The 25,290-nt window shown below is 33.5% G+C and overlaps 2 protein-coding genes across 7 annotated transcripts in view; one reads left to right on the top strand and one right to left on the bottom strand.

Annotated features, from left to right (window-relative positions):
* LOC132705826 (TBC1 domain family member 1) overlaps positions 1–25,290 on the top strand; it is a 75,884-nt gene that overhangs the window by 36,285 nt on the left and 14,309 nt on the right. Inside the window, exons 1-7 of one of the 4 annotated variants that reach the window (XM_060676733.1) lie at positions 10,859–11,014; positions 21,804–21,929; positions 23,332–23,502; positions 23,555–23,687; positions 23,742–23,896; positions 24,891–25,011; positions 25,065–25,212. In XM_060676733.1, the coding sequence (XP_060532716.1) occupies positions 21,825–21,929; positions 23,332–23,502; positions 23,555–23,687; positions 23,742–23,896; positions 24,891–25,011; positions 25,065–25,212 (833 nt within the window). In that variant the 5' untranslated portion in view covers positions 10,859–11,014; positions 21,804–21,824. Of the gene's footprint in view, positions 1–10,858; positions 11,015–15,163; positions 15,526–19,588; positions 19,672–21,803; positions 21,930–23,331; positions 23,503–23,554; positions 23,688–23,741; positions 23,897–24,890; positions 25,012–25,064; positions 25,213–25,290 lie in introns of those variants that run through there. The other 3 variants (XM_060676731.1, XM_060676732.1, XM_060676730.1) reach the window with 3 other exon arrangements.
* Positions 6–8,218, bottom strand: LOC132705827 (fasciclin-1-like). Of its 3 annotated transcripts, none has more exons than XM_060676735.1 (7): positions 7,900–8,218; positions 6,325–6,570; positions 4,979–5,182; positions 4,752–4,923; positions 2,704–2,940; positions 2,336–2,534; positions 6–216 (listed from the first exon to the last, which is right to left on the bottom strand). In XM_060676735.1, exons 1-7 carry the CDS (start codon positions 8,077–8,079, stop codon positions 15–17), a joined length of 1,440 nt encoding a protein of 479 aa, XP_060532718.1. In that variant the 5' UTR covers positions 8,080–8,218; the 3' UTR covers positions 6–14. The 3 variants fall into 3 exon arrangements, with proteins under 3 accessions (XP_060532718.1, XP_060532719.1, XP_060532717.1); XM_060676736.1 differs by having other exon boundaries at positions 2,704–2,943; positions 6,385–6,570; XM_060676734.1 differs by having other exon boundaries at positions 2,704–2,943; positions 7,900–8,216.

Here is a 25,290-nt window from a genome sequence, read left to right as displayed (position 1 = left end):
TCTGTGTGAACATTTTAATTGAGAGCTAGGAAATTAAAACTGTTCCTTTGAAACGTTGCGATCGGGCCAGCCAAAACGTGCACGATCCCGTCGCTACACTCGTAGTTGGGCCTCGTCACCCTTATCAACTTGTTGTACCACTGTATATAATAGGTGCCGTCTATGAGGTGAATGTGTAGTTTGATTAGACCCCCCACAGTCTGAAGTGACACGCCACTAGAACACGACTTGTTATAATATAAAAAAAAAATCGACAGCTATAGCATATTTCAGAAAGGCGTGGAGTAATAAAACTTCAAACACTACATGGTCCTCAACTGTTATTGTTTGGCATTGGTTTTATGGCAATTTGGTCAATTCATTGGTTTTGCCTATTGTTATCCATTCGCCAACATCGAAAACGCCAATACAAAGAATTATGAATCCTTATTTTCTTTTTAAACATTATACAAAAAATTCACTCTTCACTGTTCACTCCTCTTCACGTTATAATTATTATTAACAAATAGCAATCAATAATTATTTTAGAATATTTAAAAATACCGTATAAAAATATTTTTAACATTACCTTTTGAATAGTTGGCTGTAAAAACATACCTAGCTACCTGCTATAATGACCTGCCCAACGCTAGGCATAAGTTATTATTTTAAAAGTTTTTTCCCATGTAGCTATTAGAGATTTAGAGGCACTGCTTAATGCCGATAATACAGCGATACATAAATATGAAGCAACTATTAAAGAAATGTTGAGAAGGTCCATTCAGCATACGCATGAGCGAGATTTAAAAATATATTTTTTAAATAATGACCTTGCGGCATTCGACAACGAACATCGCCGCTGACAGGTCGTCCATTAGTTTGGATGCAGCATTTTTACGAAAGTGTTTTCTCAAAATATACTAGTGTTCTGGGAAAACTAGATAAGTGACAGAACTGCTAGATCTCATTAGATGTTCTTGGAAAAAGGAGTTGTTTAGGGAGAAAATTATCATTAATTTTTACCGTAAAATGCAGCTATATTATCTAATAGCTCGATATCTTTTCCCAACTTGTAACATTTTGTGTGTGTTGCAGTATGTTTAGAAACCGAGATTACAAATATGGGTAACCATAGTTATATTATTTATAAAAAAACACTTTTTCTTATAACAGTATTTATTTACTGTTGACTTAATAAAAAATCGATAAATATCGTATTCGTAATTTTCCGTATATATTTAGAAATTTTCATTATCTGTGATTTAAAACATATTTTATTTAGGTGCAACTGTCCGTTAAAGAGTTATTGTTTTTAGTGTCAACATCGAACATGCTCCTTCTTACATTTGACCCACAATTACCATCCATCACGAAAAATAGAAATAGAGGCAACGAACTTATACCAAAAATTTAGTATTAAAGAACGCATGACGCATTTTGCATATAAACCACTAATATCTATTTGCTATAATACATATTAAAAATGGATATATTTTTGATTACAAACTTATATAGGTGTAATTTTTCAAAGAAACTTCAACAAGCTACTGTAATACTATTTACAAAACTAGTAATATAGATATAGTAACAAATATTTTGATTTTTTAATCTATTTACTATGTATTTGTTACACTGGCCCTGATTGTCCATGTCCATTTCCATAAATAATCCTCAAACAAGTATATATTTTTTTAACTTTTTCAGATTTTTGAAAAATGAAAATTTCCCTAATCTTAATACATCTTTTCAAAACATTTGGAAAACACCTTCGTCCGAAATTTTAACAGCTTAATTTTTACCTAATTAATTGTCACGTAATTTAATTTAAGCCATAATATTAACTTAGCCATAACTAATAAGTTAAGATGTATTAGACTGCACAAATACACCCACAAATCTGTCAAATTCAATGTGCACTTGATAGCTCTTTGAATGTATTATCTAATTACTGATGTAAATGTTACTTTACTTTACTTTACTTTTTTACCTGAAAGCAATTCACGCGATTTTTGTCTGATTATTCCATATAGTCGAAACAGTGCTAAGCTGGACTGCTTATCGCCAGTTTTCTGAAGTAGCTTAAAGTTTTTCATTTTAAATATCTTGTGTCTTGTTATGCTGCCTTATAATTACTATGTTCACTATGTTTGAACTTATCATTCATTCACATTCCCAACTTCAAAATTGAGCGAAACTCTTCGAAATTTTCACTTTTATTACTCTACATTTTTCTGAAATCGCTTGTAATAAAACCAAAGACATTAAATCATGGGAGAGACCCAACCATATAACTTCTGGTTTTGTTTGCTGCGAACATAGCTGGTCCTGTGATTTAATATCTTTGAGTAGAACGTACGTTACGTTGCTGGTTTTGCTCGTCGCCAGCAATCTTTCCATAGAGAACGGCGTTTCCGACAATACCAGATGGCGCTTTAGCAAGTCGACCTCTGACCCGACCAATTGCAAGTCGCTCTTTCGAATTTGCCTCCACGCGTATTCGCTGGGCACGAAATAAGTAAAAAAATAGTCGTGAGCCGTGAAAATACTGTGAAATCCTGGAAAACGAGAAATTTACTGCAGTCGTAGTTAAAATTCACCTTCAAGGTTCAATTTTTTGTTTAGGATTTTGAGAACTCTTGTGTACCAATCTACTGTAAAACTGTTATTAGGATTTACGACGCGTCCCGCAATAATACAAGACGTCCCTCCCCTAGCGAAACTTACCAAATTTTTCTCCTAACCGGTAGAAAGTGTCCAAATTCGGATCGGATGCGACTTTTTCCAAGACCGATACGTAGGGGAATGGTTTTAGCGAGTGTGGAAATACCCCCAGGGGTCGGGATATCACGTGAACCACTCCATTAGCGACCGGAATGTCGGGATGTAAAATTTCTACTACAAATTCCCCTTGAGGGTTGCTCGGCTTGCCCAGAATCGTGTTACCTCTCACGTAGAGCTTTCCTTCTTAAAAAAAGTATATTGCCTATACATTAAGCACGACCTAACCTCCAATGGCATTTTGCATTATTCTTTACATAGTTTTATATTTTCAGCCCCCCTCGTATGTCAACTATCCAATAAGTTATATTTATATGTCCGTTGTATAACTTTTCTCATAGAACTCAATTCCACTCTTCAAATTAGTTATACAGTGCCAGGTCAAAAACTTTATTTTATCAAACAGAACACTCTGTATATTTATAAAATATATAAAATAAATATATAAAATATATAAGACTTTTACTCAGAAACAAGCAAATAAGTGAAGTGAAAATAAAGCCTTCAATAACAATAAGAAACAATTGAAAGTTAGATATTGCTAACGAAGTTTTTATAATAATAGTAAGTTTGAAATAACACAAAAAACGACATTATTAAAAAAAAGAAAGAAACAAATTTTTAAAGGTAATGTTTAAATAGACGATTATTTATTCCAATACAAAATTGGAACATTTTTATAATCTTTTGAATAAAGTTAAAAAAACTCACAGGTCTCATCGCAGATTTCGATATACTTCATTTCGTATAAGACGCCGTAAATATAATTGCGAGATCGCGGTGGCGATTTAATAGGTCTGTTGGTATTTATCCATCTTTGAGCAAAGTTAATTCCCATAAAAGCTTAGAGCTTTGAATTGAGCACTATCTTGCGTTATATTAGGCTTATAGAATATTTTCCAGCAGTTCCGCAATAACTTCCTCAAGGATTTCTAAGTATTCTATAAGCTATATGTCAGTCCTTTCAAACATTAAATGCTGATTCTCACTACGCCAGTTTCTAGTATTGAGATAATTGAAAATTCCCGAAATTTTTTTCAATTCAGCTCTTTAGTCATTGACTGTGCAAAAAAAAAACGTTTCTTTTATTACGGGATATCTTGTTAAAAATATAGCGGAAAAAGAAGTGCGGTAAACGACACGAATTTGTTTGTCACTAGCGGAGCGCAGCGAAGCGAGTGCTCAATGAACGGGTGACTTAAAAACTTTACCAAACGTGTGACTACATTCACTGATATTCAAGCCGAAAACATGTGACTACTCCCATACCCCTAGATCGGTGTATAAGTCGGCATTTTAAAGAAGTGAGTAGAAAATAGTATATTATGCAACAAGTGCGGTAAACGGCATTTGACTCACGAGTGTATTTGACACTAGCGGAGCGAGTGTTTAATAAACGAATGACTTAAAAAGTTTACCGAACGTGTTGCATACTATAGTTTTTCTACGACCGTTAGTTTTGGCGTACATTTTCGCTAAACAACACAAATACATTCACTGACATGACCTTCAGAATTGACAAACGTCAAAATTCAAGACGTGGGAAATACCTCCTAAAACATCCGATTGCTCCCAAACCCGTGCGGTAAAATCCTGGAAATGTCCGAAGTAGCTCGGATCCGTGGCAAACGAAACTAACGTGACGCTTCCCGCACCCTAGATCGGTGTGTAATTAGACATTTTACAGACGGGTGTAGAAAAATATGTTTTCTGCCAATTTTTTCACATTTTTAGAACGCGGAAAGGAGATTCAAATATTCTTGGTAAACGTAATTGAGGCAGTGACACGGAAAAATAATTTCATGTACCACAAATGCATAAAATTCTATTCTTTTATTATTGTGTATGTATTATTTCTTGTTGTTTTTATTATTTATAATTTTATTTTTGTATTTCTAACGCGAGTTTTGACTAACAAAATACATTTTCATTTTGAATGAGGAGTCACAACCCCGAAGTTTTTCCCATGTGTCGTGTATCTAGGGCTTACTTACTATTGTCTTCTAGCGATAATACGGTATATACGAAATCATCATTCGCCAATGACTCATAGTTAAATTGCCTTTTGGTCGGTCTCGTGAAAAGCACAACGTTGGGTATTATGTGACTGTATATGGAGTATCTGTTTATTGCGTGAAACTGTTTACTACCGATTCCCTCGTCTATCTGTAAAGAAAAGCTGCTGTGATATTTTTTCGCATAGCCAGATACTAGATCTCACCGGAATGAAATATGTGTTTCCTCCTTGTGCTTCGTATAAGTCGGTAACGTTATTCTCTTGTACTTTGTACAAGAAACTGTGGACGGACTTTCTTGTCGATCCTAATGTAAATTTGCTGAACGAACCCATAAAATCGAATGCGGTGTGTTTAAAATGAGGCAGTCTAATCAATGGATCCAACACTCGGTCTATGAGGTAAACGATCTAAAGTGCGCAAAGTCAAAAAAAATCTAACTTGAAAAAGTAGTCCATCTTTGCTAAGTATATTTATTAGATGGTGATAACTTAAATATTACATTAAGGTTTAGGTGCCATAAACTTTATTAAAACACACTAGTGTTTACAGGAGAATCCAAAAATGCTATGGTATACAGAGGATTCGATTCCACGACACTTTGAGAGAATCCTACATATATAGCCAAAAGTATAACCATTTGAAAACTACGCATTTTGGTTACGCTGCTGGGTAGATGAAAGCCTAGGTGAGAGGCATTTCACTACCAATTGTCCCGCTAAGTGATCGTCGATGCGTTACCAATCAGGAAATCAACAGATCCGGCTTTAGAAGACTTAAATAAACCTTCCAGCGTTCTTATGACTATATTATATAGATTATCTAACGATTGTGGTACAAAGCAAATTTATTAGTAAAGAGAGAAGCCAAGAGGCTATTATTACTGGGCTGAAACCACCAGAACTAAACGGAGAATGGTTAAATATTCCAAGTTAGCAAGGTGTCTAGGACCACAATTGGCCAGAGGCTTACTAGCACTTCATAAATTCTAAAGGCTACACTTAGGGTAATAATTGAACGAGGGATGTACCGAATAATGTGTGGAAAGAACTCCTTGCAGCACTAACACGAATGATGGAACAGTTATCTGGTGGACAAGAACTATGCACATTGGCGACGAAGCAACTGAGTAGAGTATAAAAACTACCGAGCCTTACGTTACTGCAAATATGGCTATGGCACTAGACGTCCTACTGAAGGAGAAGCAAGATCAGTTACTAAGATTTGGTAGATATGGCAATAAAAACAAGTTTCAAAGAGATAAAAGAAGAAGAATTTCTAGGGTTACCTTTAGGCACTACAAACAAATACTACTTTGTGAAACTTTACAGGACTCAAATCCCAACGAGATTTATTGGTTGATTGCTCAATGTGCTCCAATTTGTTGGGTTTATAGTTCTTTATGTATTTTTTTAATTGAATAATATAAATAATAATCTATTATGCAACAAATTTTATGAACACTAAGCAAGTTTACCGGAATGTTCTAGCCTTTGTAACTACCGAAACAACCCTCACATATGTCGAAAAGTTGGTTTACCGTTAAACTAACCTGCGGTTTACCGCCTTCTCCTGTCCTACTTTTGGACGGATAGTAGTTATGTGAAAATACCTCAGCGTTATTGACGTACAGGTCGTCGCCGTTTCTGGAAATCCATAAGGGCGGAAACTTGGGATTTATGCAGGAAATATTTCGAGTCTTTTTCAGATCTTCTATGGCGCGTGCTGCCGATGCCATATGATAAAAAGCCAAATCGGAATGTAGGATCGGTCCATATCGCTGGAAAGCTTCGTTTGTCTATATAAAATAGATTGGAACAATTATTCGTAAGTTTGTAAAGGAAAAGGAGAAAGTATATTGTGAAATAATTGTAACTGCTCCGACAATGATTATGATTAAAAGATACAGATAATAGATAAAATTTCGTTCTTATCGAAATCGTAATTGCAAAGATGGCGAATTTCGGTGCACATGGCCAAACCGTTGGTCGCGACCTCATAGAAATAGATATGTTTTGAATCCCAAAAATAATATTTTCGTGTAAATATTATACATTTAAAAAAAAATTGTTTTCTAATATTGATTTTCTGTTAGGAAAAACATGAATCTAATCATTTTATTACCAATTAGTTTTATTGAATTTTATAATCAATCAATATTTGAATACGCAATTGTATTGCATCTGACCCTCCCTAACCTCTACAATGCGGCCACCCTTAACTTCGGACACTCATGTCACAATCCTACCCTCGTCAAACTGTCTTTGCGTGGTTCTACGTCATCAAGTGCAGTGGTAGGTGTTTAAGGGTATATACAGCAATGAAAAAAAGACTTTGTTAGTTCAAGAAAGGGCAAAAATAAAATCCAGGCAATTTAGTATTTCAAAATTAATTTAAATATTTCAACCTTTTGTAACAGTATTATTGTATTATTATATCATTATTTTTATCAGCAGTTAATGAAATTTTTTCACCCAGTGGAACCATTTAAAGAAAAGCTACACTCAAAAATGAGAGAAATGGGATTTTAACACGATTTGGTTTGTAATGCTAACGAAAGTGGTGTGTGTAAATTCGTATCGACAGTACAAAAAACATTGATAGAATTAAATTTATTTACCAGAAGATCTATTATTCAAATTTGAATAGGATCTAATAAGAAAGTCATAGTTGTCCATCCAGGAGATGGATGAAGAAGATGAACAAGCAAATATACATAAACAACAGAACAAACAACAACAAATTATGGTAAGAAATTATTAGACGCAGATATTCCAATGGATGATATATAAGCATGGGCCTCAGGGGTGGATTGAAGACTGATATGTTACTAACAGACAAAGATATCGTTGCTGAATCAAATAGAGAGGTAAATAATGTAAATAGTTATTCTTTTTCTATACACAACGATGTTCAATTTTTCGCAAAAGGTCAACACCAAGGTGCAGTAAATTCCTTTAACAATCGTATCATATGTGCTTCAAAAAGCAATATATCAGACAATTAAATTGGGTTTCTTTTGGAACTGAACAATGTTAAAAAAAACAAAAATGGTCAAAAAAACAAAACAAAAATATTTTTTCATTTTGATTTTCAATTATTTGTATAGAGGTTATACCCTACTTACCGGTATGAAAATGGTAATCTCGTCATTTAATAAGTTATTTTTCGCTTCGCCATTGTGCCTTAGGAGGTCGTAAAATGCTTCGAAATTCGCGTCTTCCTGGATGCTTTCGTAGGTAGTGCTGCCATAAAGTTGACTGCAGACAATTGGAAAAACGCTAAACACTAATAAAAGTCGAAACATTTTGGACGCGAACTGGACCGCATCGTTGAAACTGCGAAGAAATTTAAAGCCTTACAGTCGAAGTGATTTTAAGGAACTGTTATTTTGGATTTTGGATCAAGGTTCTGACCGTCGTCGTCGCATCGTGTTGATGATAATCGCGCGTAATCGTGGATACTGTTATTATTTATTAATTGCTTATTAAATAGTTTTACCAATTTAAAGAGCATATTTCCTAAATCAGGGACCTAAATATAGGTTGTTATCGGAATTCCTTAATAATTTTCTTCGCCAAAAATTTATAGCTCCCAAATAAATTCATTTTCTTAGATTGCTTAGAAGTATTGACAAAATTACATTTGAACTACTGTAATAAACGATTATTCGAAATTTAACCTAAACAATAAATTTCCTATTTCTATAGTAAAATAAGCTGTTGTAATTCATTTTAGACTACTGTGGGCCATTTTAACTTAAATGTTTCTTTTTACATTCTTGTTAAAGAATTATATACTTGTAAATACTGAAGGTTGAATTTTTACTTGAAGCTAATTTTTGAATTGATTCCCTAGACAAAAATGACATATATGTTAGCGTTAAATAAATTCAAACATCGTATATGGCGTCCTCTGTGAAATTAAACCAAAAACTACAAATATTTCAGCTTCCGCGTCATCAATATGGGTAGTATGGGTACATGTCAATACTGGGTAGTATTGACATGTTACTGAACAAAAATATAATTTAGTTTAGTTTAGAATAGTTTTTGTGGACACCTCGTTTATCAACGACTAAACATTTTGAAGTTTATAGAAGTACTTAATGAACACCATGTATAATAATAATTGGACAAACATTTATTATAAGGTATTAATTTAACAATAATTATTGTAAAAATACCCATCTAAGTTTCGTGAAGGTGTAGAATTTGGCTACTCCACTGAAATAACAAAGACAAATATGATTTATAATTTTATATCATTCCCTTTTAATCACATTACCACTTTTTTTATTTATTATAAATTTAGTTTTTATTAAATAAAAAAACAAATAGAATGAAGTTTTTATTATTTCCAAGTTTATTTTCTAATTAAATATTGAAATTGATGTTTGGATATACGGAGTTTAGGTAATTTACAAAGGATTGAAGAGATTCCTGGCCGTCTGCCAGATAAAATATTTGCCTCTAACACTTCTAACACAAGGCCCTCAGACTCCGAAGAAACAGGTAGTTCCACATCCATGTCCTTTAACGCCAACCTCATCCTAACCGATCCTGATGTTTTATTAATAATTAATTAGAAATAACAGCAACCAAGAGTTAAAACCGCATTAATCGTTATCGTTTCTCCGAAAAGTTTGCAATTTTCGTTAAGCATACCCAATTAATTCACACTTCCTTCGTAAGTGATAAGCAAACAAATCGCAGATTAACGACATTTTATACTGTGACAACAGAATTTTCGGTATTTTCGCGCGTATTTTAAAATTAATGCTGTAAACACCCGCCCGATAGTTGGGTTTTGTTTATCTGTGCCAGTTTAGTACGTCGTCGGATGTATTCAAACCGCGTAATGCTATAATATAGCTTTCGATCCTGCTAAGCCACGTTTCGTATGTACAAATTTAAAGACTAATCTGGAAGTCTGGTTAATCGAAACATTTCTTATATACCGTTTACGAACCCTCCGGGATTTTTCGGTATTTAGAATTAGAGAAAAAGAAGAAATTTAAGAAATCCTTTTAGTTATTTTCTTGTTTTATGGTTTCTTATTTAAATATAATAGTCTTTTTTTTAAATTCAATCGGAGGTTTTGGAGACTTCATTTAACTATGAAAGTGAGAGAGACATTTAAATATAATTTTGATCTTACGGATCTCGATTATGTTTTATATATTTATGAAAGTATTTAGGTTTTTATAGTTCCAAATTGACAAATTGCTTAAAAGTTTTCGCATACTCACACAATATAATTTCAGTAATATCAGTCTAGCAAAAACAAGTAATAATGACAAAAGAAGAATTAGAACACGACAAATGATTCACAATGAACTTAAAACAAATGTTCAAATTGTCGACAGCTTTGCATGAAACACAGTTTTTTACCAATTTTGGCGTAACTAATGAGGGCGTTTAAACTTTCGAAAGCTCATCGCCTAAGCTTCTAGCAACTCTCTAGTTGTAATTTCTTTCGAGACAGGAAATCTTAAACGACCACATTTCCATTTTCCCAAATTCATTGTTTGAAAAATCAGTAACACAGTAACAAAGGCCTGGTTAGAAAATAGATTTGATTAATTCGAGTCAAAGACACATTTCCCCAAATTATAATGCATGCCACACCGTTGAAAATGTAATTTCTCTTCTCTTTCAAATATGTAGAAATATACAGTGTGTAATTTTAGTGTAGTTTGAAAGTGTCCCAATTTAAAAAAATCTTTAAAAATTAAAAAAGTTACGCGGCAGTTTTACAAACGCCCTCTACCTGTCAAACCGCAGGATACTTCATAAAATTCGAGCACAACTTATTTGGTCTACACTGTTCAATGATGAAAACGCCAGTATTTGACAAAGTGCTGAATGTGTAAGTCATTATATTATTAGATTATCAAAATTGAATTAAAAATAAAAAATGATATGACTTTTTGTCCAAGTAATAAGAAATAGTATAATGTGTACATTTCGGCCCGGACTATGTCGCAGCTAATTTTTGGTTAAATTTAAACTAATCAGCGATAGTGCCAAGTGATTTCTAACACCGGTATTTGTTAAGAGTCACCTTTAAGGATCCGTCGACGTTATCAAAAAATAAAAATAAATAATTTTTTTTTTGCGCAAAACGGTCAAATGGTTTCCGTGTTCCCGGAACATTTATCACGCGTGAGACAATGTGATTTAACGCGGGCGTGAATATATTGTGCCGTCGTCTTTCCACGACTCGATCTTCTTATTTCGGTAAGAATATTTCAACCACTATTTAAATGTAAATAAAAAAAATTAAAGCGGATTCCATAGATCGTATCAACCATTAATTATAGGTATTCCGTATTCGTGTTTTAGTGACGTTCGATTCATAAGAAAAAAAAACTTAATTGCGCATTTGCATTGGACAGTGTACTTTTGTGTCTTACATTCGGTATTTAAAACAATTATCTGTCGCTCGTAGTCAACTGTTAATGTCAGTGTTGGATTCCAAAACTTTTGTCAGCAGGCTGCGGTAGTTGTTTTTACCGGAACCACATGGCCGAACAAACATCTGTTTTCTGTTATCTTCCTGCAATGATTTATGCTACCAGACAATTTCTTTTCAAAACACACTCCCCGTAAACACCGACGCGTATTTTGGAATGGAAAATATTGACTCCCTTTCTGCGTGTTTAATCTGATTCTCTGATTATTTTATACCTGAAAAAAGAAAAAAAAAACATAATGAATATTCATATTAGAAATTATTTAAAAAATCGATTCAGAGAAAAAAAAGTTTCTATTAAGCAATGGTAATATTTTTACTTCAATTTATATGTTCAGTATTGATAATATTTATATTTGGTGTTTTGTTTTTGACAGAAATTGAATTAAAATAATGTCAACATTAATGGCAGTTAAGGTCCACTGGAAATTTTAATTGAGGAACTCAATGATTTGGGCTTAAATTTGCAAGATATTATATGAGCGGACAAAAAGCAGTAGTATAATCTAAAAGCTAGCGGTGCCATATATTAGCCACTCACTCAATCTAGCGGTTAATGATATGGAAGAGGCTGCGATTGAAAGTCGCTAATTTCTTTAATACCATTAAAAATATCTACTTATATTGTTCAGCATTTATTTTTCGATAGACAATACTTTTAAAACATGTTCAAGGCTTAAGCCTTTAAAATTTAACTTAAATTTATTATTATTATTTATTTGAATATGACTCTTTGTTGAGCAGCTACTAAAAAAAAATATAAATAATTTAATTACACGAGGCCTCGAGTTTATTAAATTGTTATATCGGATTGAGTGAAAAAAAAAGTGCAGGTACGCTTAAATATCTTCAAAACTACAAAAACTGGATCGATAAAATTCAATACCTGAAGGATTTTGAACATGCCAAAATACTAACAGCAATATTATCAGATTTGCCACGTTTACGTCATAGATCAAAATTTTGTTATTTTAAATGAAATGCTTTATCTATTTTTATTGCAATAAATTGGGCATGTCGAATTTAGTAAGGCCTCATAATTTCAAAATTTTGTTTCTATTAATTATTGAACTACGACAACACCGCTTTCCAGTAAAAAGTACCAAAAAGCTTAAATATCTCCAAAATTGCCAAAAATTCAGGGTGTTTTTGAACTTGCAGAATTCAAAAATGATAACAGCAATATTGTCAGGGTTCGCGATGATATTTATAATTCTGGTAATCTTTCACTAAGTATTCAAAAACCTCCAAAATTCCATTTAAAATGCCAAAATTCTGTAATGTAAAAGTGGTATATCTGACAACCCTACTGTTAGCATTATTGAATTTGATATAGAACTGCGTTAATCCCGCAAGCAATCTGCTGCAAACAGAAGATTTCTACCTAGCATCTGCATTTTATCCATCGGAGAACTGTAAATGTTTTTGGGGATTTCTGAATCTGAAAAGTCCTTTAATGAAGTTATTACAATACTATAACAATACTACACAGTGTGCCTGTAAGCGCAGGAAGAACGATTCCAAAGAAAAATTTAAAATAAATTTTCTTTTATTTATTTTAATATATATAATTTCAGAGCAACTTCGGCCCTAAACCTTTAGTGTTGCTTTAAAAATATTCTCGACTATACCAATAACTGTTGCAATTAGGGAAAGGAGTTTCTCTAAGCAAAAATAAAAAAAGAAGTTTTAACGTTCTACGACCACGCGAGATCGTCTTAACGTGTTAGACATCAGCCTTTAGCCATTAAATAGACCTAAAAACATGATACAAAAAATGCAGAAATTAAAGTGAAGAATAAAAATTTTGTTTAGTTTGTATTCTCATGATAAAATATTTTTGAGGCAGCATCTTTCAAATAAATTATAATTAAATCAACCAAAACCATTTTAAAGTGCACGGTTAAGAAGCGATAAAGTGGCTCTTTGCTAATTTTTTTTTTTACTTGTCAGTTATCAAATGGCGTTTGGGAACAAATAACTTATTAAAAGCAGTACTTTTTTGCAACATTTGGAAATTTTGAAAAACCGTTATAACATCAGGTCACATTAAGAAACAACTAAATCAAAATTAAGAATAAAATCTCGGGATCAAAATATTGCCAAATACTTACCGGTTCTAAAAAGAGTTTCTACTATTTAAAAAAGCTAGGTTATCCAAAAAAACAATTAGTCCATAAATGCTATTTGCCATGGGGCAAGTAAAGAAAAGTTCCATTTAGAATTTCTAATATCTAATCTAATAATAAATATACTTCATTCAGATAATTTTGACAGAAGAAAAATTGCAGGGAAATGCAAGAAAGCACTGCCTAGTATCTGTTTCCTGATTTACAATTATCTTTACAAATAAAAAAAAAGCGTATCTCACCGTGATTTAAATTTAAATTTAAAGCGTCACTTTACCATGTAAGTTTATTGGCCCACGGATCCGAGCCTTTTCGACATTTCGGCTTGAATTTTGACGATTCTCACTTGTGACGGTCATGTCAGTGAATGAATTCGTGTTGTGTTGCAAAAATTCATCTAAAAACTAACAGTCGTAGAAAAAGTATAATAACCAACAACTTTGGTAAACTTTTTAACTCACTCATTTATTAAGCACTGGCTCCGCTCGTTTCAAATAAACGCAAGACTCAAATGCCATTTACCGCACTTGTTGCATAATATGCTATAACAGGTTTTAAAAGTTTTTTTGTTATATTTAATTTGCTTCAAACCATATCTAAAAAGGTTTTGCTAAAAATTGAGTTTTTTTTAAATAAGAATATGTTTAATTTGTAATATTTAGCATATATTAATCTATTAATAACAACACTAATCATATCTATAAACTTAAAACCTTTCGCAAAGATGTTTTGCAGACAGTTGCCTTACTCTTTCAACAACATTAATTAATTAGAAAAATGATTGCAGGGTACAAACCCTGGCCAGTTTCTTTCTCCCTGTGTCCCCTGCTCGGTAATCACTCGATCCGATTGATATTTTTAGGGTAAATTAAAATTGCTATAAAGTGCTTTTACATGTACTAACGTAGAATGGTATATTTTACACGAGTATATTTGACACGAGCGGAGCGCAGCGGAGGGAGTTTTTAATAAACGAGTGAGTTAAAAAGTTTGCCGTATGTGTTGCATACTATACTTTTTCTACGACAGTTAATTTTTGGGTACATGTTCGCAAAACGACAGGCATACATTCACTGACATGACCGTCAGAATTCAAAGCGTGGGAAATATCTCTAAAAACATCCGATTGCTCCTAAAATCCCGGAAATGTCCGAAGTGGCTTCATGGAAAACGAAACTGACGTGGTAAAGTGACGCTTCCCGCACGCTAGATCGGTGGGTTATTAGGTATTTTACAGACGGGAGTAGAAAAAGTATATTTAGTATGTATCTAGTAAATATGCACTTACTTATACGTTATAATACTAATTTTTATAATATAATACGAATTTTTATGTTTGTGTATAAGTAATTATTTAAACAAATTTAAATAATACGTCAAAAAGAATAAATTGACTATAGCTGGGGCGGGAAGTTTTCATGAGAGAAACGATGTACCCCGCTACAAATGATTAACGTGTCCTTCGCATTATATCCAAACAAATAGAGGCTGTTTGTTATAATAATATCAATTCTTTTAAATTATTATAATATTTGGTGACTATCAGACGGAATAATGAATGGACAGCGGATTGTGATTCTGCAACTTTCGCACAGTTCCATACAGCGAGGTTATATCATAGGAAGTAACCTACATCGACAAAGCAACCACCTTCTTAAAAGCTCCTAAAATTAGAACAGAATCCGACAGACGGGGAACTTTGAACCGCGAGTCACACACCGACTGTGTGACCAGCTGAAAATAATTCACTCCATCATTGCGGCTTTTCAGTTTTCAAACTGGCTCCGGCATCCGTCGCGGTTTTTTTCATTTACCATTTGAGCGTTTAAAGGCAAAATCTCTAGCATAAAACCCGCGATTGAGTGAAATCGTGTACGTACAGCTACGAAATTGTTTGTTTTCACGAGGATATTTTTAGTATGCGGGTTACCTATACATGACGCAGGGATTTTTATGCCTAAAATTTTCTGAAAACACGTTTACGAGTGGTGATTTCCGCGGGCTGGACACGTGCGCTGGTGATCTTTTGTCCGTGAAGTACCCGATATTCGTCCCTCGACATGATATCGGCCCCTGTGGGACTCTACAGTCCTTATATTGCCGAAGCTCACAGCAAAAGTGACGCTTCTTACATCGAAAGGAAAGCCGTAAGTGTTACTATTTCTCTTCGCCAACATTTCCCTGATAAAGGAGATGATGTAATAACTCCAAACAATACTGAATCAAAAATAAATAAATAGGCGTTCGTTGATACGATCCTCTTCATATATCACCTCAAGAATCAAAGATTTAAATTTGGGATAATATTGGCCTGTGCGACCCAACGGATCTATTGTGACTTTCTCCATAGCATAGGATCGGCTCTCTGATTATTTTCGTCCTTGACTCATACCTTGGACGGTTCAAAACTCCGAGGTTTTGTCTGGGTACCAGATACACCAGATTATTTCTGCCCTTGTTGATTTTTCAAGGGGATTTAACAATGCAGTACTTGGGTGTAGTGCTGTCTATAACCTAGGTTTGCCTTTGTCTCCTATAGAGTTTGTCATGTTTGTTGCTATGTCCACCAACACTGGCATTTGTAGACTATGATAAATCGTCTGCAGTCCTCTGCAGACCGTTTTTGTAGTAAGTTATCAACCAGTATAGTCCATATCATCCCACTGCTACCTTTATGGTATCCTAGAGTGGATATTATCTTCCTGTTTTGTATTTTTTTGCACAGCGGTATTGGAGCTCTTCTCCTTTCTATGGCTCTAGTAATAGAATTCCCTTCTATGTCTACAAAGTTGGCTACGGCTATCTCCTGGTCTTCTATTATCTTGAAGAAGGACCTATAAAGATCATCCAATACTTCTGTTGTTAGTAAATGTTTATGGATTTTATTTTATACGATATTATCAAAAGTTAATAAAGAAAAGTCCAAACTCGACTTAAGTCATTCCAAACAAGAAACGTTGGTTCCAGATAAGATAAATTGTACAACTTAAACGACTTGAAGTCGCAAGAATAAAACGCGACAAAAAATGAAAGCCAATGCGACAACTTTGAGATTCATACCACATCGTCTTTGTCCAATTACTATCAAATAATCAACTGACAAAGGAAATAATTGCACTGTTTATAATGACCAGGTAATGTGAGACCTAATCGCAAAGTAATGTAAATGTGTTAAATTGGTCAATATTAGTGGTCATTATTCAAAACGACCAAGCATTTTGAAAACTGAACTAAATTATCAAAGTGCCCGTAACAGATATAACAACTAAAACCTTATGTTTTGTCGATTGATTGCCTGCATGAAGAAAATTGGGAATTAATTGTATATTATGAACTGGTCGAGCAAAATATGAACAAAAACATATATGGTCTTACCCTTAGCTTTAGTCACTTCAGTTCAGTTAGGTGATTGATTAGATGTTCAGTCAAAAATCGAAGGAAACTCCATTCATTAATTCAGTTTCACAACCTAAATATAAACAAGTGCTCTTGAACGCCAACATTGTTTTTCAAACAGATTCGTTTAAACGTTTAGATATAACTTGTAATTTGACCAATAGCGTTGGCACTGAAATTTACCTCAGAATTAGTTATATATGCATACTTTTTTTTATAAGATGCTTCTCTTATTCTTTTTATTTGAAATAAAAGTCGATTTGTTATTATGATTATAAAATAATATATATTTGAAGTGGCAATATCCGTTATAAAGGAGGCAAACAACAAAATATAAGAAATACAAAAACCTTTTCTAGAAAACACGTATACTGAAGCTGTACAAAAGTGATTCGGCTAAACCCTTGTAAACTGTAGCCAAGTCACATGTCGAACGGTCGAAAATGCCAGTTCTGTGACATGGTATAGAATCTCCTCGGAAACGTATATTTAGTGTATTTACGTCAGTCCTGAAGGTTATTATATTGTACAAGTATCCAGCATATGTATTTGTGCTTTTCAAACCTAGCTTCCGCAGGACACAGAGACGTCAGAATAATTAAAGAATATTCACAACATTCCGAGATGACTACTTCCAATAATAAAATCTTATAATTTGATAAAATTGTCATCGTTTTAGGGATTTATATGGTTTCTCCTCTCTGATTGAACTCCATGGCTTTGATATTGACCTCTTAATGTTTCTAGTTTGACATAACATACGTCTGACTCTTTCCTCGTCTTCTTGGTAAAATCTGCATTCACTGTTCTCTTCTTAGATGCCTCTTTATCCCTTCTCAATTTTCTCACCGTCTTCCTTGTTTGCTTTAGCAGGAGAATCTAGTTGGCCTGTGTGGCTTAGTTCCTTATTCCTGGAGAATTGTATCCTTTCATTTTTTGCTTACTACCTGAGGTTACAGTTCTGTGAGCACTCGCCTTTTGGTAAATTGAACAGCTCTTATAATATAACCTGCTAGTGTTTTTGGCACCATCAGTTTGCGTTTGTGGCAACAGAAGCCATTGCTTTTTTTTCTCTAAACCACCTTTAATTAATTCAAAATTTCAAGAAGTTTAGACAATGATTGGTGCAGTGGATAGGATTAATTAATAAAATGAAAGCTTCCGTGTGTCTAGTTGGAAAAATTCAGCAAGTGGAAACTGGTGTCGCCTTGTCTCGCACAATATTTGGCAGCCGTTCAAGAATTGTGAAGAGGTATTCATTTTTGGTTGAGGAGTTTTATTTTCATTTTTTGTGTAATAGTACTGAAGTATAGGAGAAGTTTCAATTACAAGGTCGAGAAAGAAAAATAATGTCACAGTACTGGGTGTTCTACATACTGGCATTACTGAAAGTTATATTTCATTTGGTAGAAAATTTTCTGGGAATGTCTTTAATTAAATAGGGATTTCAAAAAATTCAGAAGAAGATGATTGTTCTAATATTTACTGATTGTGTGCCATTATTTTTAGTTCAGTTCCCCAGTCCCTATTCTCCTCTTTTTTTTGTGTTTTATAAACTTTAACAAATTTTGGACGAATATTGGAATGTCTAATTTTGACAGGTTGATATTTTTTTATGGAAATATTTTATATTTTAACAGATCACATATATTATTATCTGAGTCTTGAATAATAATAATAATCATTCAATGTCATTTATCTCTTTAGTTTATATAATAAAAATATATAAATTAAAAAAAATATATAATACATTTTTCAAAGAACCTGCCACAGGCTGCTGTAGTACTATTTTTAGTAAAATTTTCTAATTTTTAATTTTAGTTTTAACTTTCTAATTTAGGTATCTACACTTTCAAATAATTCTTAGAAATTTTGTGTGGACGGTTTCGTAGGTAGATTAGGGTGACTGTCCAATTAAATCAGTAACCGCTGGTCTTGTTTTTCTAAAATTGGGTTTGTTCTTGATATAGTCTAATCCTAGTGAAATTTGTTCTTCAAATATTGACAGAAAGTTATTCTAAATGTTCTTCAATTTAATTTTGCGACAAACGTTGAGGTGTTGTGGAGGAGACCTCGCCAAATGTGAAGAGATCTGCAAAAATGCTTATATTAACATAAGTGAAACGACTATTTAAAAAGAATAATCACTCTGACAATTTCGCATTATTTTTTTAATGTTCATTAATCTCACACTAAAAGCAAAGCAAAACTGTTAAATTTAATGTAATGTTATTAGTAATTATTATTTATTATTATGGACAATCGCAATGAGTTATCTCGGTTGAAAGTTGGGTAAAACCAGCATAAATTGCGTGTGACATGTTTTTGTGATTTATGTTGGGAAAGTTTGTGGTTTGTGACAAAAGGACTAATGCTTTTACATACATTTTGAAAATTTTCAAGGTTTTTAATGCGTTTTTTAATTAGTTTCAAATGGAAACGACGTTAAATGTATTGCAAATATTTGGGCAGGGGACTAAGCTAACTAACCTTGAGGCTTGCCTTTGATTTTTTTCACGGAACGTTTAATTAAAAAGGCCTCCATACCCATTTCATATGTACCTGTATGCTTTCGTCGTGTTAATTGAAATCCTATAGTGTAAGCTCCAGGATTCCTATGCGATTCGCAAATAAAAAATCGGATCAGTGCTATATCAACCGAATTAAATCTCTCAAGTTATAAAAGATATATTTTGCAACGATCAAATACGAACGCCTTGAACAACATTTAACGTTTTTATTAAAGACGTAACCGCCCAATTGATTTGCTGTCGCAAACACGGCGCTAAATAATGGTGCAATCGAGACGCTTGATTAAATTGGTGATCGGAAACCCGATGGAACTACGTTCCGAGTTACGGGAAAATTATTCAAAGTGGTTAGTGTATAGATCGAAGGTAACCATTGAAATTGACATACGCGGGGTATCTCAGATTCGGTTCTCATATTTCTCGAAAATGTTGCCACTGAATCCATTTAAGAAGTCATCGATAATAACTTTATGTCTACATTGTCGGATCAACAAGTTATCTGACCTGACTAACCAAAACTATTCCCGTATCATATAGTGTAACATTAAATAAACAATGAAAACCAAAACTAAAGTAATTGCAAAAAAAGATGTATCATATTCTGTGGAATAAAAACTTTTCAATGGAAAATTTTGCGATATAATTTTCAACAGTCAGTCGTAAATGAAGGTCGGAAAAAAATTATTTCTAAACTAGATAGACTTAGCATGAGCTTTAGGGTACATATAACTCTCGTACCCATAACTCTCTATTTTCCCACCAATGAATACAACTTTTTTATTTTATGTTGTTCGTGAAAATGGCCTTATATTTTTTGTTTCAGTATCATTGGGCCACCTATTTCAATTAAAGGCTTTAAGAATAATTTAACTGACAGTGGAAGTTTAAATCAATAAATTAAAAGAAAATTGTGAAATACAGGAACTATTTAGTAAATTAATTTTAACATTAATTTTTCAAAGAAACTTCCACTGGATTCGTCTTGCGTCTTTTTTTGCTGAGTCGAAATTGCTGACGTTTCGCCAATCATCCTGTTGGCTTCTTCAGAGCTTGATTGAAACTACTTCAAGCAATTTCGGCTCAGCAAAGCCCGACGCAGGAGGAATCCAGTAATTTTAACATTTTTTATTGAGCTTGCTTAAGAAATACTAGGTATATATTTCGAGAAGTATTGAAAAAATTACTATTATTTTAATGTCGTAAATGTAATATTGTAATTATTAGGAATTCAGAATAATAAAATATAACCTAAACAATATATGGGTCACGGTAAAATAAGCCATTAAGATTTATTTTAGATATTAACTAGATTAAACCATTTGGGTCGGGTTAACTAACTTGTATATTAAAATTGTATTATTTACAAAATTTCTGCAAGAACGAAGCAATGAAAGGATAAGAAGTGAACATACAAGCAAGCAAGGTTTAAGTAATGTTTATGTTATAAACTTTCAGTCATAATAAATAGAATAAATAAATCGGATAAACCTGTACAGGATCTAGTGCATTTTAAGTATCACAGAATTTGCAAGTTTTCTCGAATGTGTGTGAGAGCAGTAGCAGATAGCGAATAGCAATTTAGAATATGTAAATTTAGGATATATTATTTTCCACTTAAAATTAGTTCTAACCATAAGTTTTTCATCTAAGCGCTAGTTAAAATGTCTATTATACATATTAAATAAAAGTTGCGAGTTCTGAATGCACCATGCACCATCATCACTCTATACACACCAGACTTTTTCCTATCTGTCTAAATAAAAAAAATATCTATTGGTGTATATTTGCACAATGGCCCTATGAGACCAGAAAATTAAGGGCAATGCATACAGGCCATCTTTGTTTTGAAATAACTGTAGGTACTAGGTATATTTCAAAACGATTTTAAAATATTGTGTGTTTGTAACTATGTAGATTGAAGCATAATTGAATAAATCGAGAACTTATTTTTTTCAATCAGTGACTTACTTTGTACAGTCGTTAAAAACGGAAAACCCGTTCGCGGTTATTAATTACAGGTGTAGATTACTATATAGTATCGTTGCATCTTATTTACTTACTTTCCTCTCTTTTTCCAATCCTTAACAATAATTCGTTTGCCTGAGTTTATTTGCAGCATATTTTTTAAGTAGAAAAGCATTAGAAACTCCCAAAGGAACCAAAACAAAAGATAAGCAAGCATATACGAGCTCTTGCACTTTTTAAGAGAGTCCCAATTCAGATGTCATACCACGTTCTTGTAGTTTGAATAAGGCGTTCAAAAACAAACGACAAACGAAAGGCAACCTTGTTTTGATGTTTTGTAATTTATTAGGCGGAATCAAAGTCGAAATATCGGCGTCGTATTTTTGGCTACGCTTTGGTTTGGTGCGTTTACAAGCGACAACGCATTTGCTAATAAAAGCTTGAAGGTCATTAACTTTAATTTATGAAGATAATGTTGACTATGATCCATGACGGTTTAACAAGTATCCATATTGTTTCTCTTTTCGTTCTAGGTTACGGATCTATACAGGCAGATGAAAGAACAAAGTCACGCGACTCCGACTAGATCAGTGAGCAGCGCTGCCACCCTGACGTCTTTATGCGTCGATATATCACCCAGTTCGAGCAACTTCTTCGAGGTGAGCCTCACGCGCAACTGTGGTTATCGGGAGTTTCGGATTCTGGTGAATCTGGGGCCTTTGTTTTTTAAAAAAATCTCCTCAAAGAATTAGTTTAGATATATAGATATAATTTTCTTATTTGTTCTAAAAATGGGATCTTAGAACTAGAATTTCGGTGTCTAAATGAAGAATACCGAATGAGCCTCTGAAATACCTCGCTAGCATTCTGTTTTTCTTGAATAACGTTTAATGTGCTTGAAAAATGGATAGAAAAGGAAAGCCGGCAATGTTGGAAAGACGTGGTATATTATATTTACTATATCTACTACACAGGGTGTTATTGAAAAATGGTCGAGGGTCAAATTCCTTGAACTATTATTTAATACAAAGAATTCCAGATGAATTTTATGGAATTGTGAGTAATTCAAAAAATAAAAATTAAATATCATGCAATGTGTGAGTGTAGAGGGAAAAATTAGTGAAAATTTGTAGGAATATTTGGAATCCATCGTTTCAAGTTTTTAATGCACCCTCAACTCCTCAAAAATGACTATGAATACGATCTTAGGTGATGATGGTTAACAAGACGGACTTTTAAAACGATCTGTTAGGTATACTAGATAAAAGGTGGTTTTTGCATTGTATTGTATGTAAAATACATAAATAAGATTACTTCTTTTCAGACTAAAGTTCGAATTAACCACTTTTATTAGGTAGATAAGGTGAATACCAGCATTAAGGCGTAAAACGAAGGCTAGAAAACCAGTGTCGTTTTATATGCAATATATATGCAGAGTTTTTAGGGGAAATTGCATCTAAAATTAATTTTTAGAGCATCTAATGCATTATGCAAAAAGTTTTATAAATGAGACTTTAGTCACTAGTTTAATAAACGAGCGTCTGAAGAAGTTTATTAAGCCCTCGTGTTGCATCACTTTTATTATTATGTATTTCACTGTTCTTGTGAATAATCACAATTATATGCTATCCACGAACAAAATTTGAAGCATATCCCACATCAGTTTTTGAGGTTGGATGCGGACATGCCTATCACCCTAAGATTATCTATTTCAGTCCTCTAAAAAAACAAAATCTTTTAATGTTATATAATTACTATTAATGATAATTTTTGCATCCATACATTGACAACCATCATTATCGAGAAACGTCAAAATATATCAACGCTCCCAATCTTTGAGTAAAATACCACGCGCGTTCAAATTGACACTTTGAGTATTTTAGATTGAGGATTAGAAAAAGAGATTTTTTCTCTTGCAAATTGAACAGTCGACTGGTAAATGTTAGCACATTGTACCTCCGCACTCATAAACTAATAAACCGTAATTTCGACACGAACTTTGAACCTCAATCTTGGTTCATCTTCATCTAACTATGCACCTACTACGAGCGTTTTTCGCAGGTTTTGTACATCGGAAAAATTAAATGCTGGCAGAAGAAAGTCCCGGACACGTTCATAGATGACGCTTTAGAGAAATTCAGGATCCACGAATTAGAGAAAAATAAACTGAGACTTTTAGGCAACATAGGCAAGTTGCAAAGCGAAGATAATATACACAGACGCGGATCGACAGTAAGTCTCCGATTATTTGGATAAATGACGACTCTTATCAACATACTAATAGGACTCCAGTATCAGTGAAACCAGTTCTATCGACAGCGTTACCAGCGCTTCCGGTTTGCAACGATCCATATCGCTGCATTCGAACATCTTAACCGCAAAACCCCACGAAAAAACTTCCGACGAGGAAAACCAGAGTAATGCTTCCTATATGTGTGTACGTATGTCAGAAAATTGAATTTGACTCGTAGGCGAATCCAAAGATGCTGCAACCGTTGTGAACATGGACGACCATAACCGCACTATGGTACTACAGGTCGACAGAACCGACCTTAGACTGATCAGTCCGGATAGAAAAGTTATCTTGCTTCACAAGCACCACCGAGATGTCACTACTTGTGTTCAGGTGAGTATGAGCATTTGCAAAATATTTAAGGAACAACGGTAACGGCTGGTCGTAAAGTACAGGGGAATTTTTTTTTCTGTCCTCCGTTCTCTGTGTCGGATTCTTTTAAAAGGCAGGGGGTTTGAAGGGTTCGGGCTAAGTGCTTAAAATTTTGTGAAAATGTCTCAAAATTGACGTTTCCATGGCTAAGTAATTAAATGTAACTAAAAAAACTATTAGAAAACGGAGATATTTGCCGCGAACGATGTTGGGAACTACAGATTTTTTATTAGCGATTTTCGTCTATTATACAAGCTGTCCTGGTTATTTAAAACCAATATAGTTGGAACTCGTTGTTTATGCAGCAATTTATTTTATTTTTTAAGACCGGTTTCGACTTTGAAGTTAGAAAAAAGTAAATTTTGATTTAATCTCATAATAATAGCAAAAAAAAGTAGTAGGAAAGTATGGGTAAAACATGCATCGATACAACTTTCACTTAAATTTTCCTGATATGCAAACAAGGTAAAATTGTGGATTATTTAGGTAATAAAAGCAAAGGGACAAACTATAACGTGTAAGGTCTTCAACGTTAAAATACCTGCGAGTGTTTTCACAAATAACAACGCTGGAAACGTGATAGTTTTAGCTGATGAATTCTGACCTGGAATGTGATTTTTACTCAGATAGAAATTCTGATTATCAGTTAATTCTACTTTCTACTTGTGTTAAACGGATTTAAATTACCAAGAGATGATCACTCCACAAGAAATCGCATGTTGTCTGTAATAGACAACACTCTAAATATAGGAAAGGATTTGATTTGAGAAGTTTAAAATAGCGTTAACAGCTTTTCATTTAGTTCTGAAAGAATTAAAATATGCGGGTTTATAACAAAGAAATCTTCGATGTGTATTGTGTGTTTTTCTTTGGGTTTTCGTGTGTATTTTGATGTGATCATTTTGTATTTAGTAGCGAAACAAACGTCTATTATATACTCTTCCAAATGTTATAGGGTATGACGAGGGCGGAACATTTTGGTTTCGTATGCAGGGAGTACAGCAATAACGTAGAAACCCATACGGGTTATATATTCAAATGTGAAAGTTCGTCGATAGCTGGTGACGCAGTAGCAGGTAACTCGCATGCAAAAGTACACACCGCCCTGGGTTTTACAAGTGTTTTGCAGCAATCACTCAAGCCTTCCTGAACAGCGAACCGAGACCCAAATCTGTGATAACGTCCTGCGATCATTGTCCGATGGTCTGGTTCCATAAATTGTGCACCGAAATAGAACACCTGCCCGATAAAAAGACCCAAGCTGCCATTTTGAGAAAGTAAATAAATTGCCCAATTAATTGGTACTTCTTCAGTTTTGTAAAGCAAATGTGTTGATTGTGGCGTTTAACTTTGAG

Source organism: Cylas formicarius, unplaced genomic scaffold, assembly GCF_029955315.1.
Source record: "Cylas formicarius isolate icCylForm1 unplaced genomic scaffold, icCylForm1.1 PGA_scaffold_8__14_contigs__length_24414737, whole genome shotgun sequence".
NCBI classification, from domain to species: Eukaryota; Metazoa; Arthropoda; class Insecta; order Coleoptera; family Brentidae; genus Cylas; species Cylas formicarius.
Note: the sequence above shows the minus strand (reverse complement) of the source record. Positions and strands in the feature narration are given on the sequence as shown.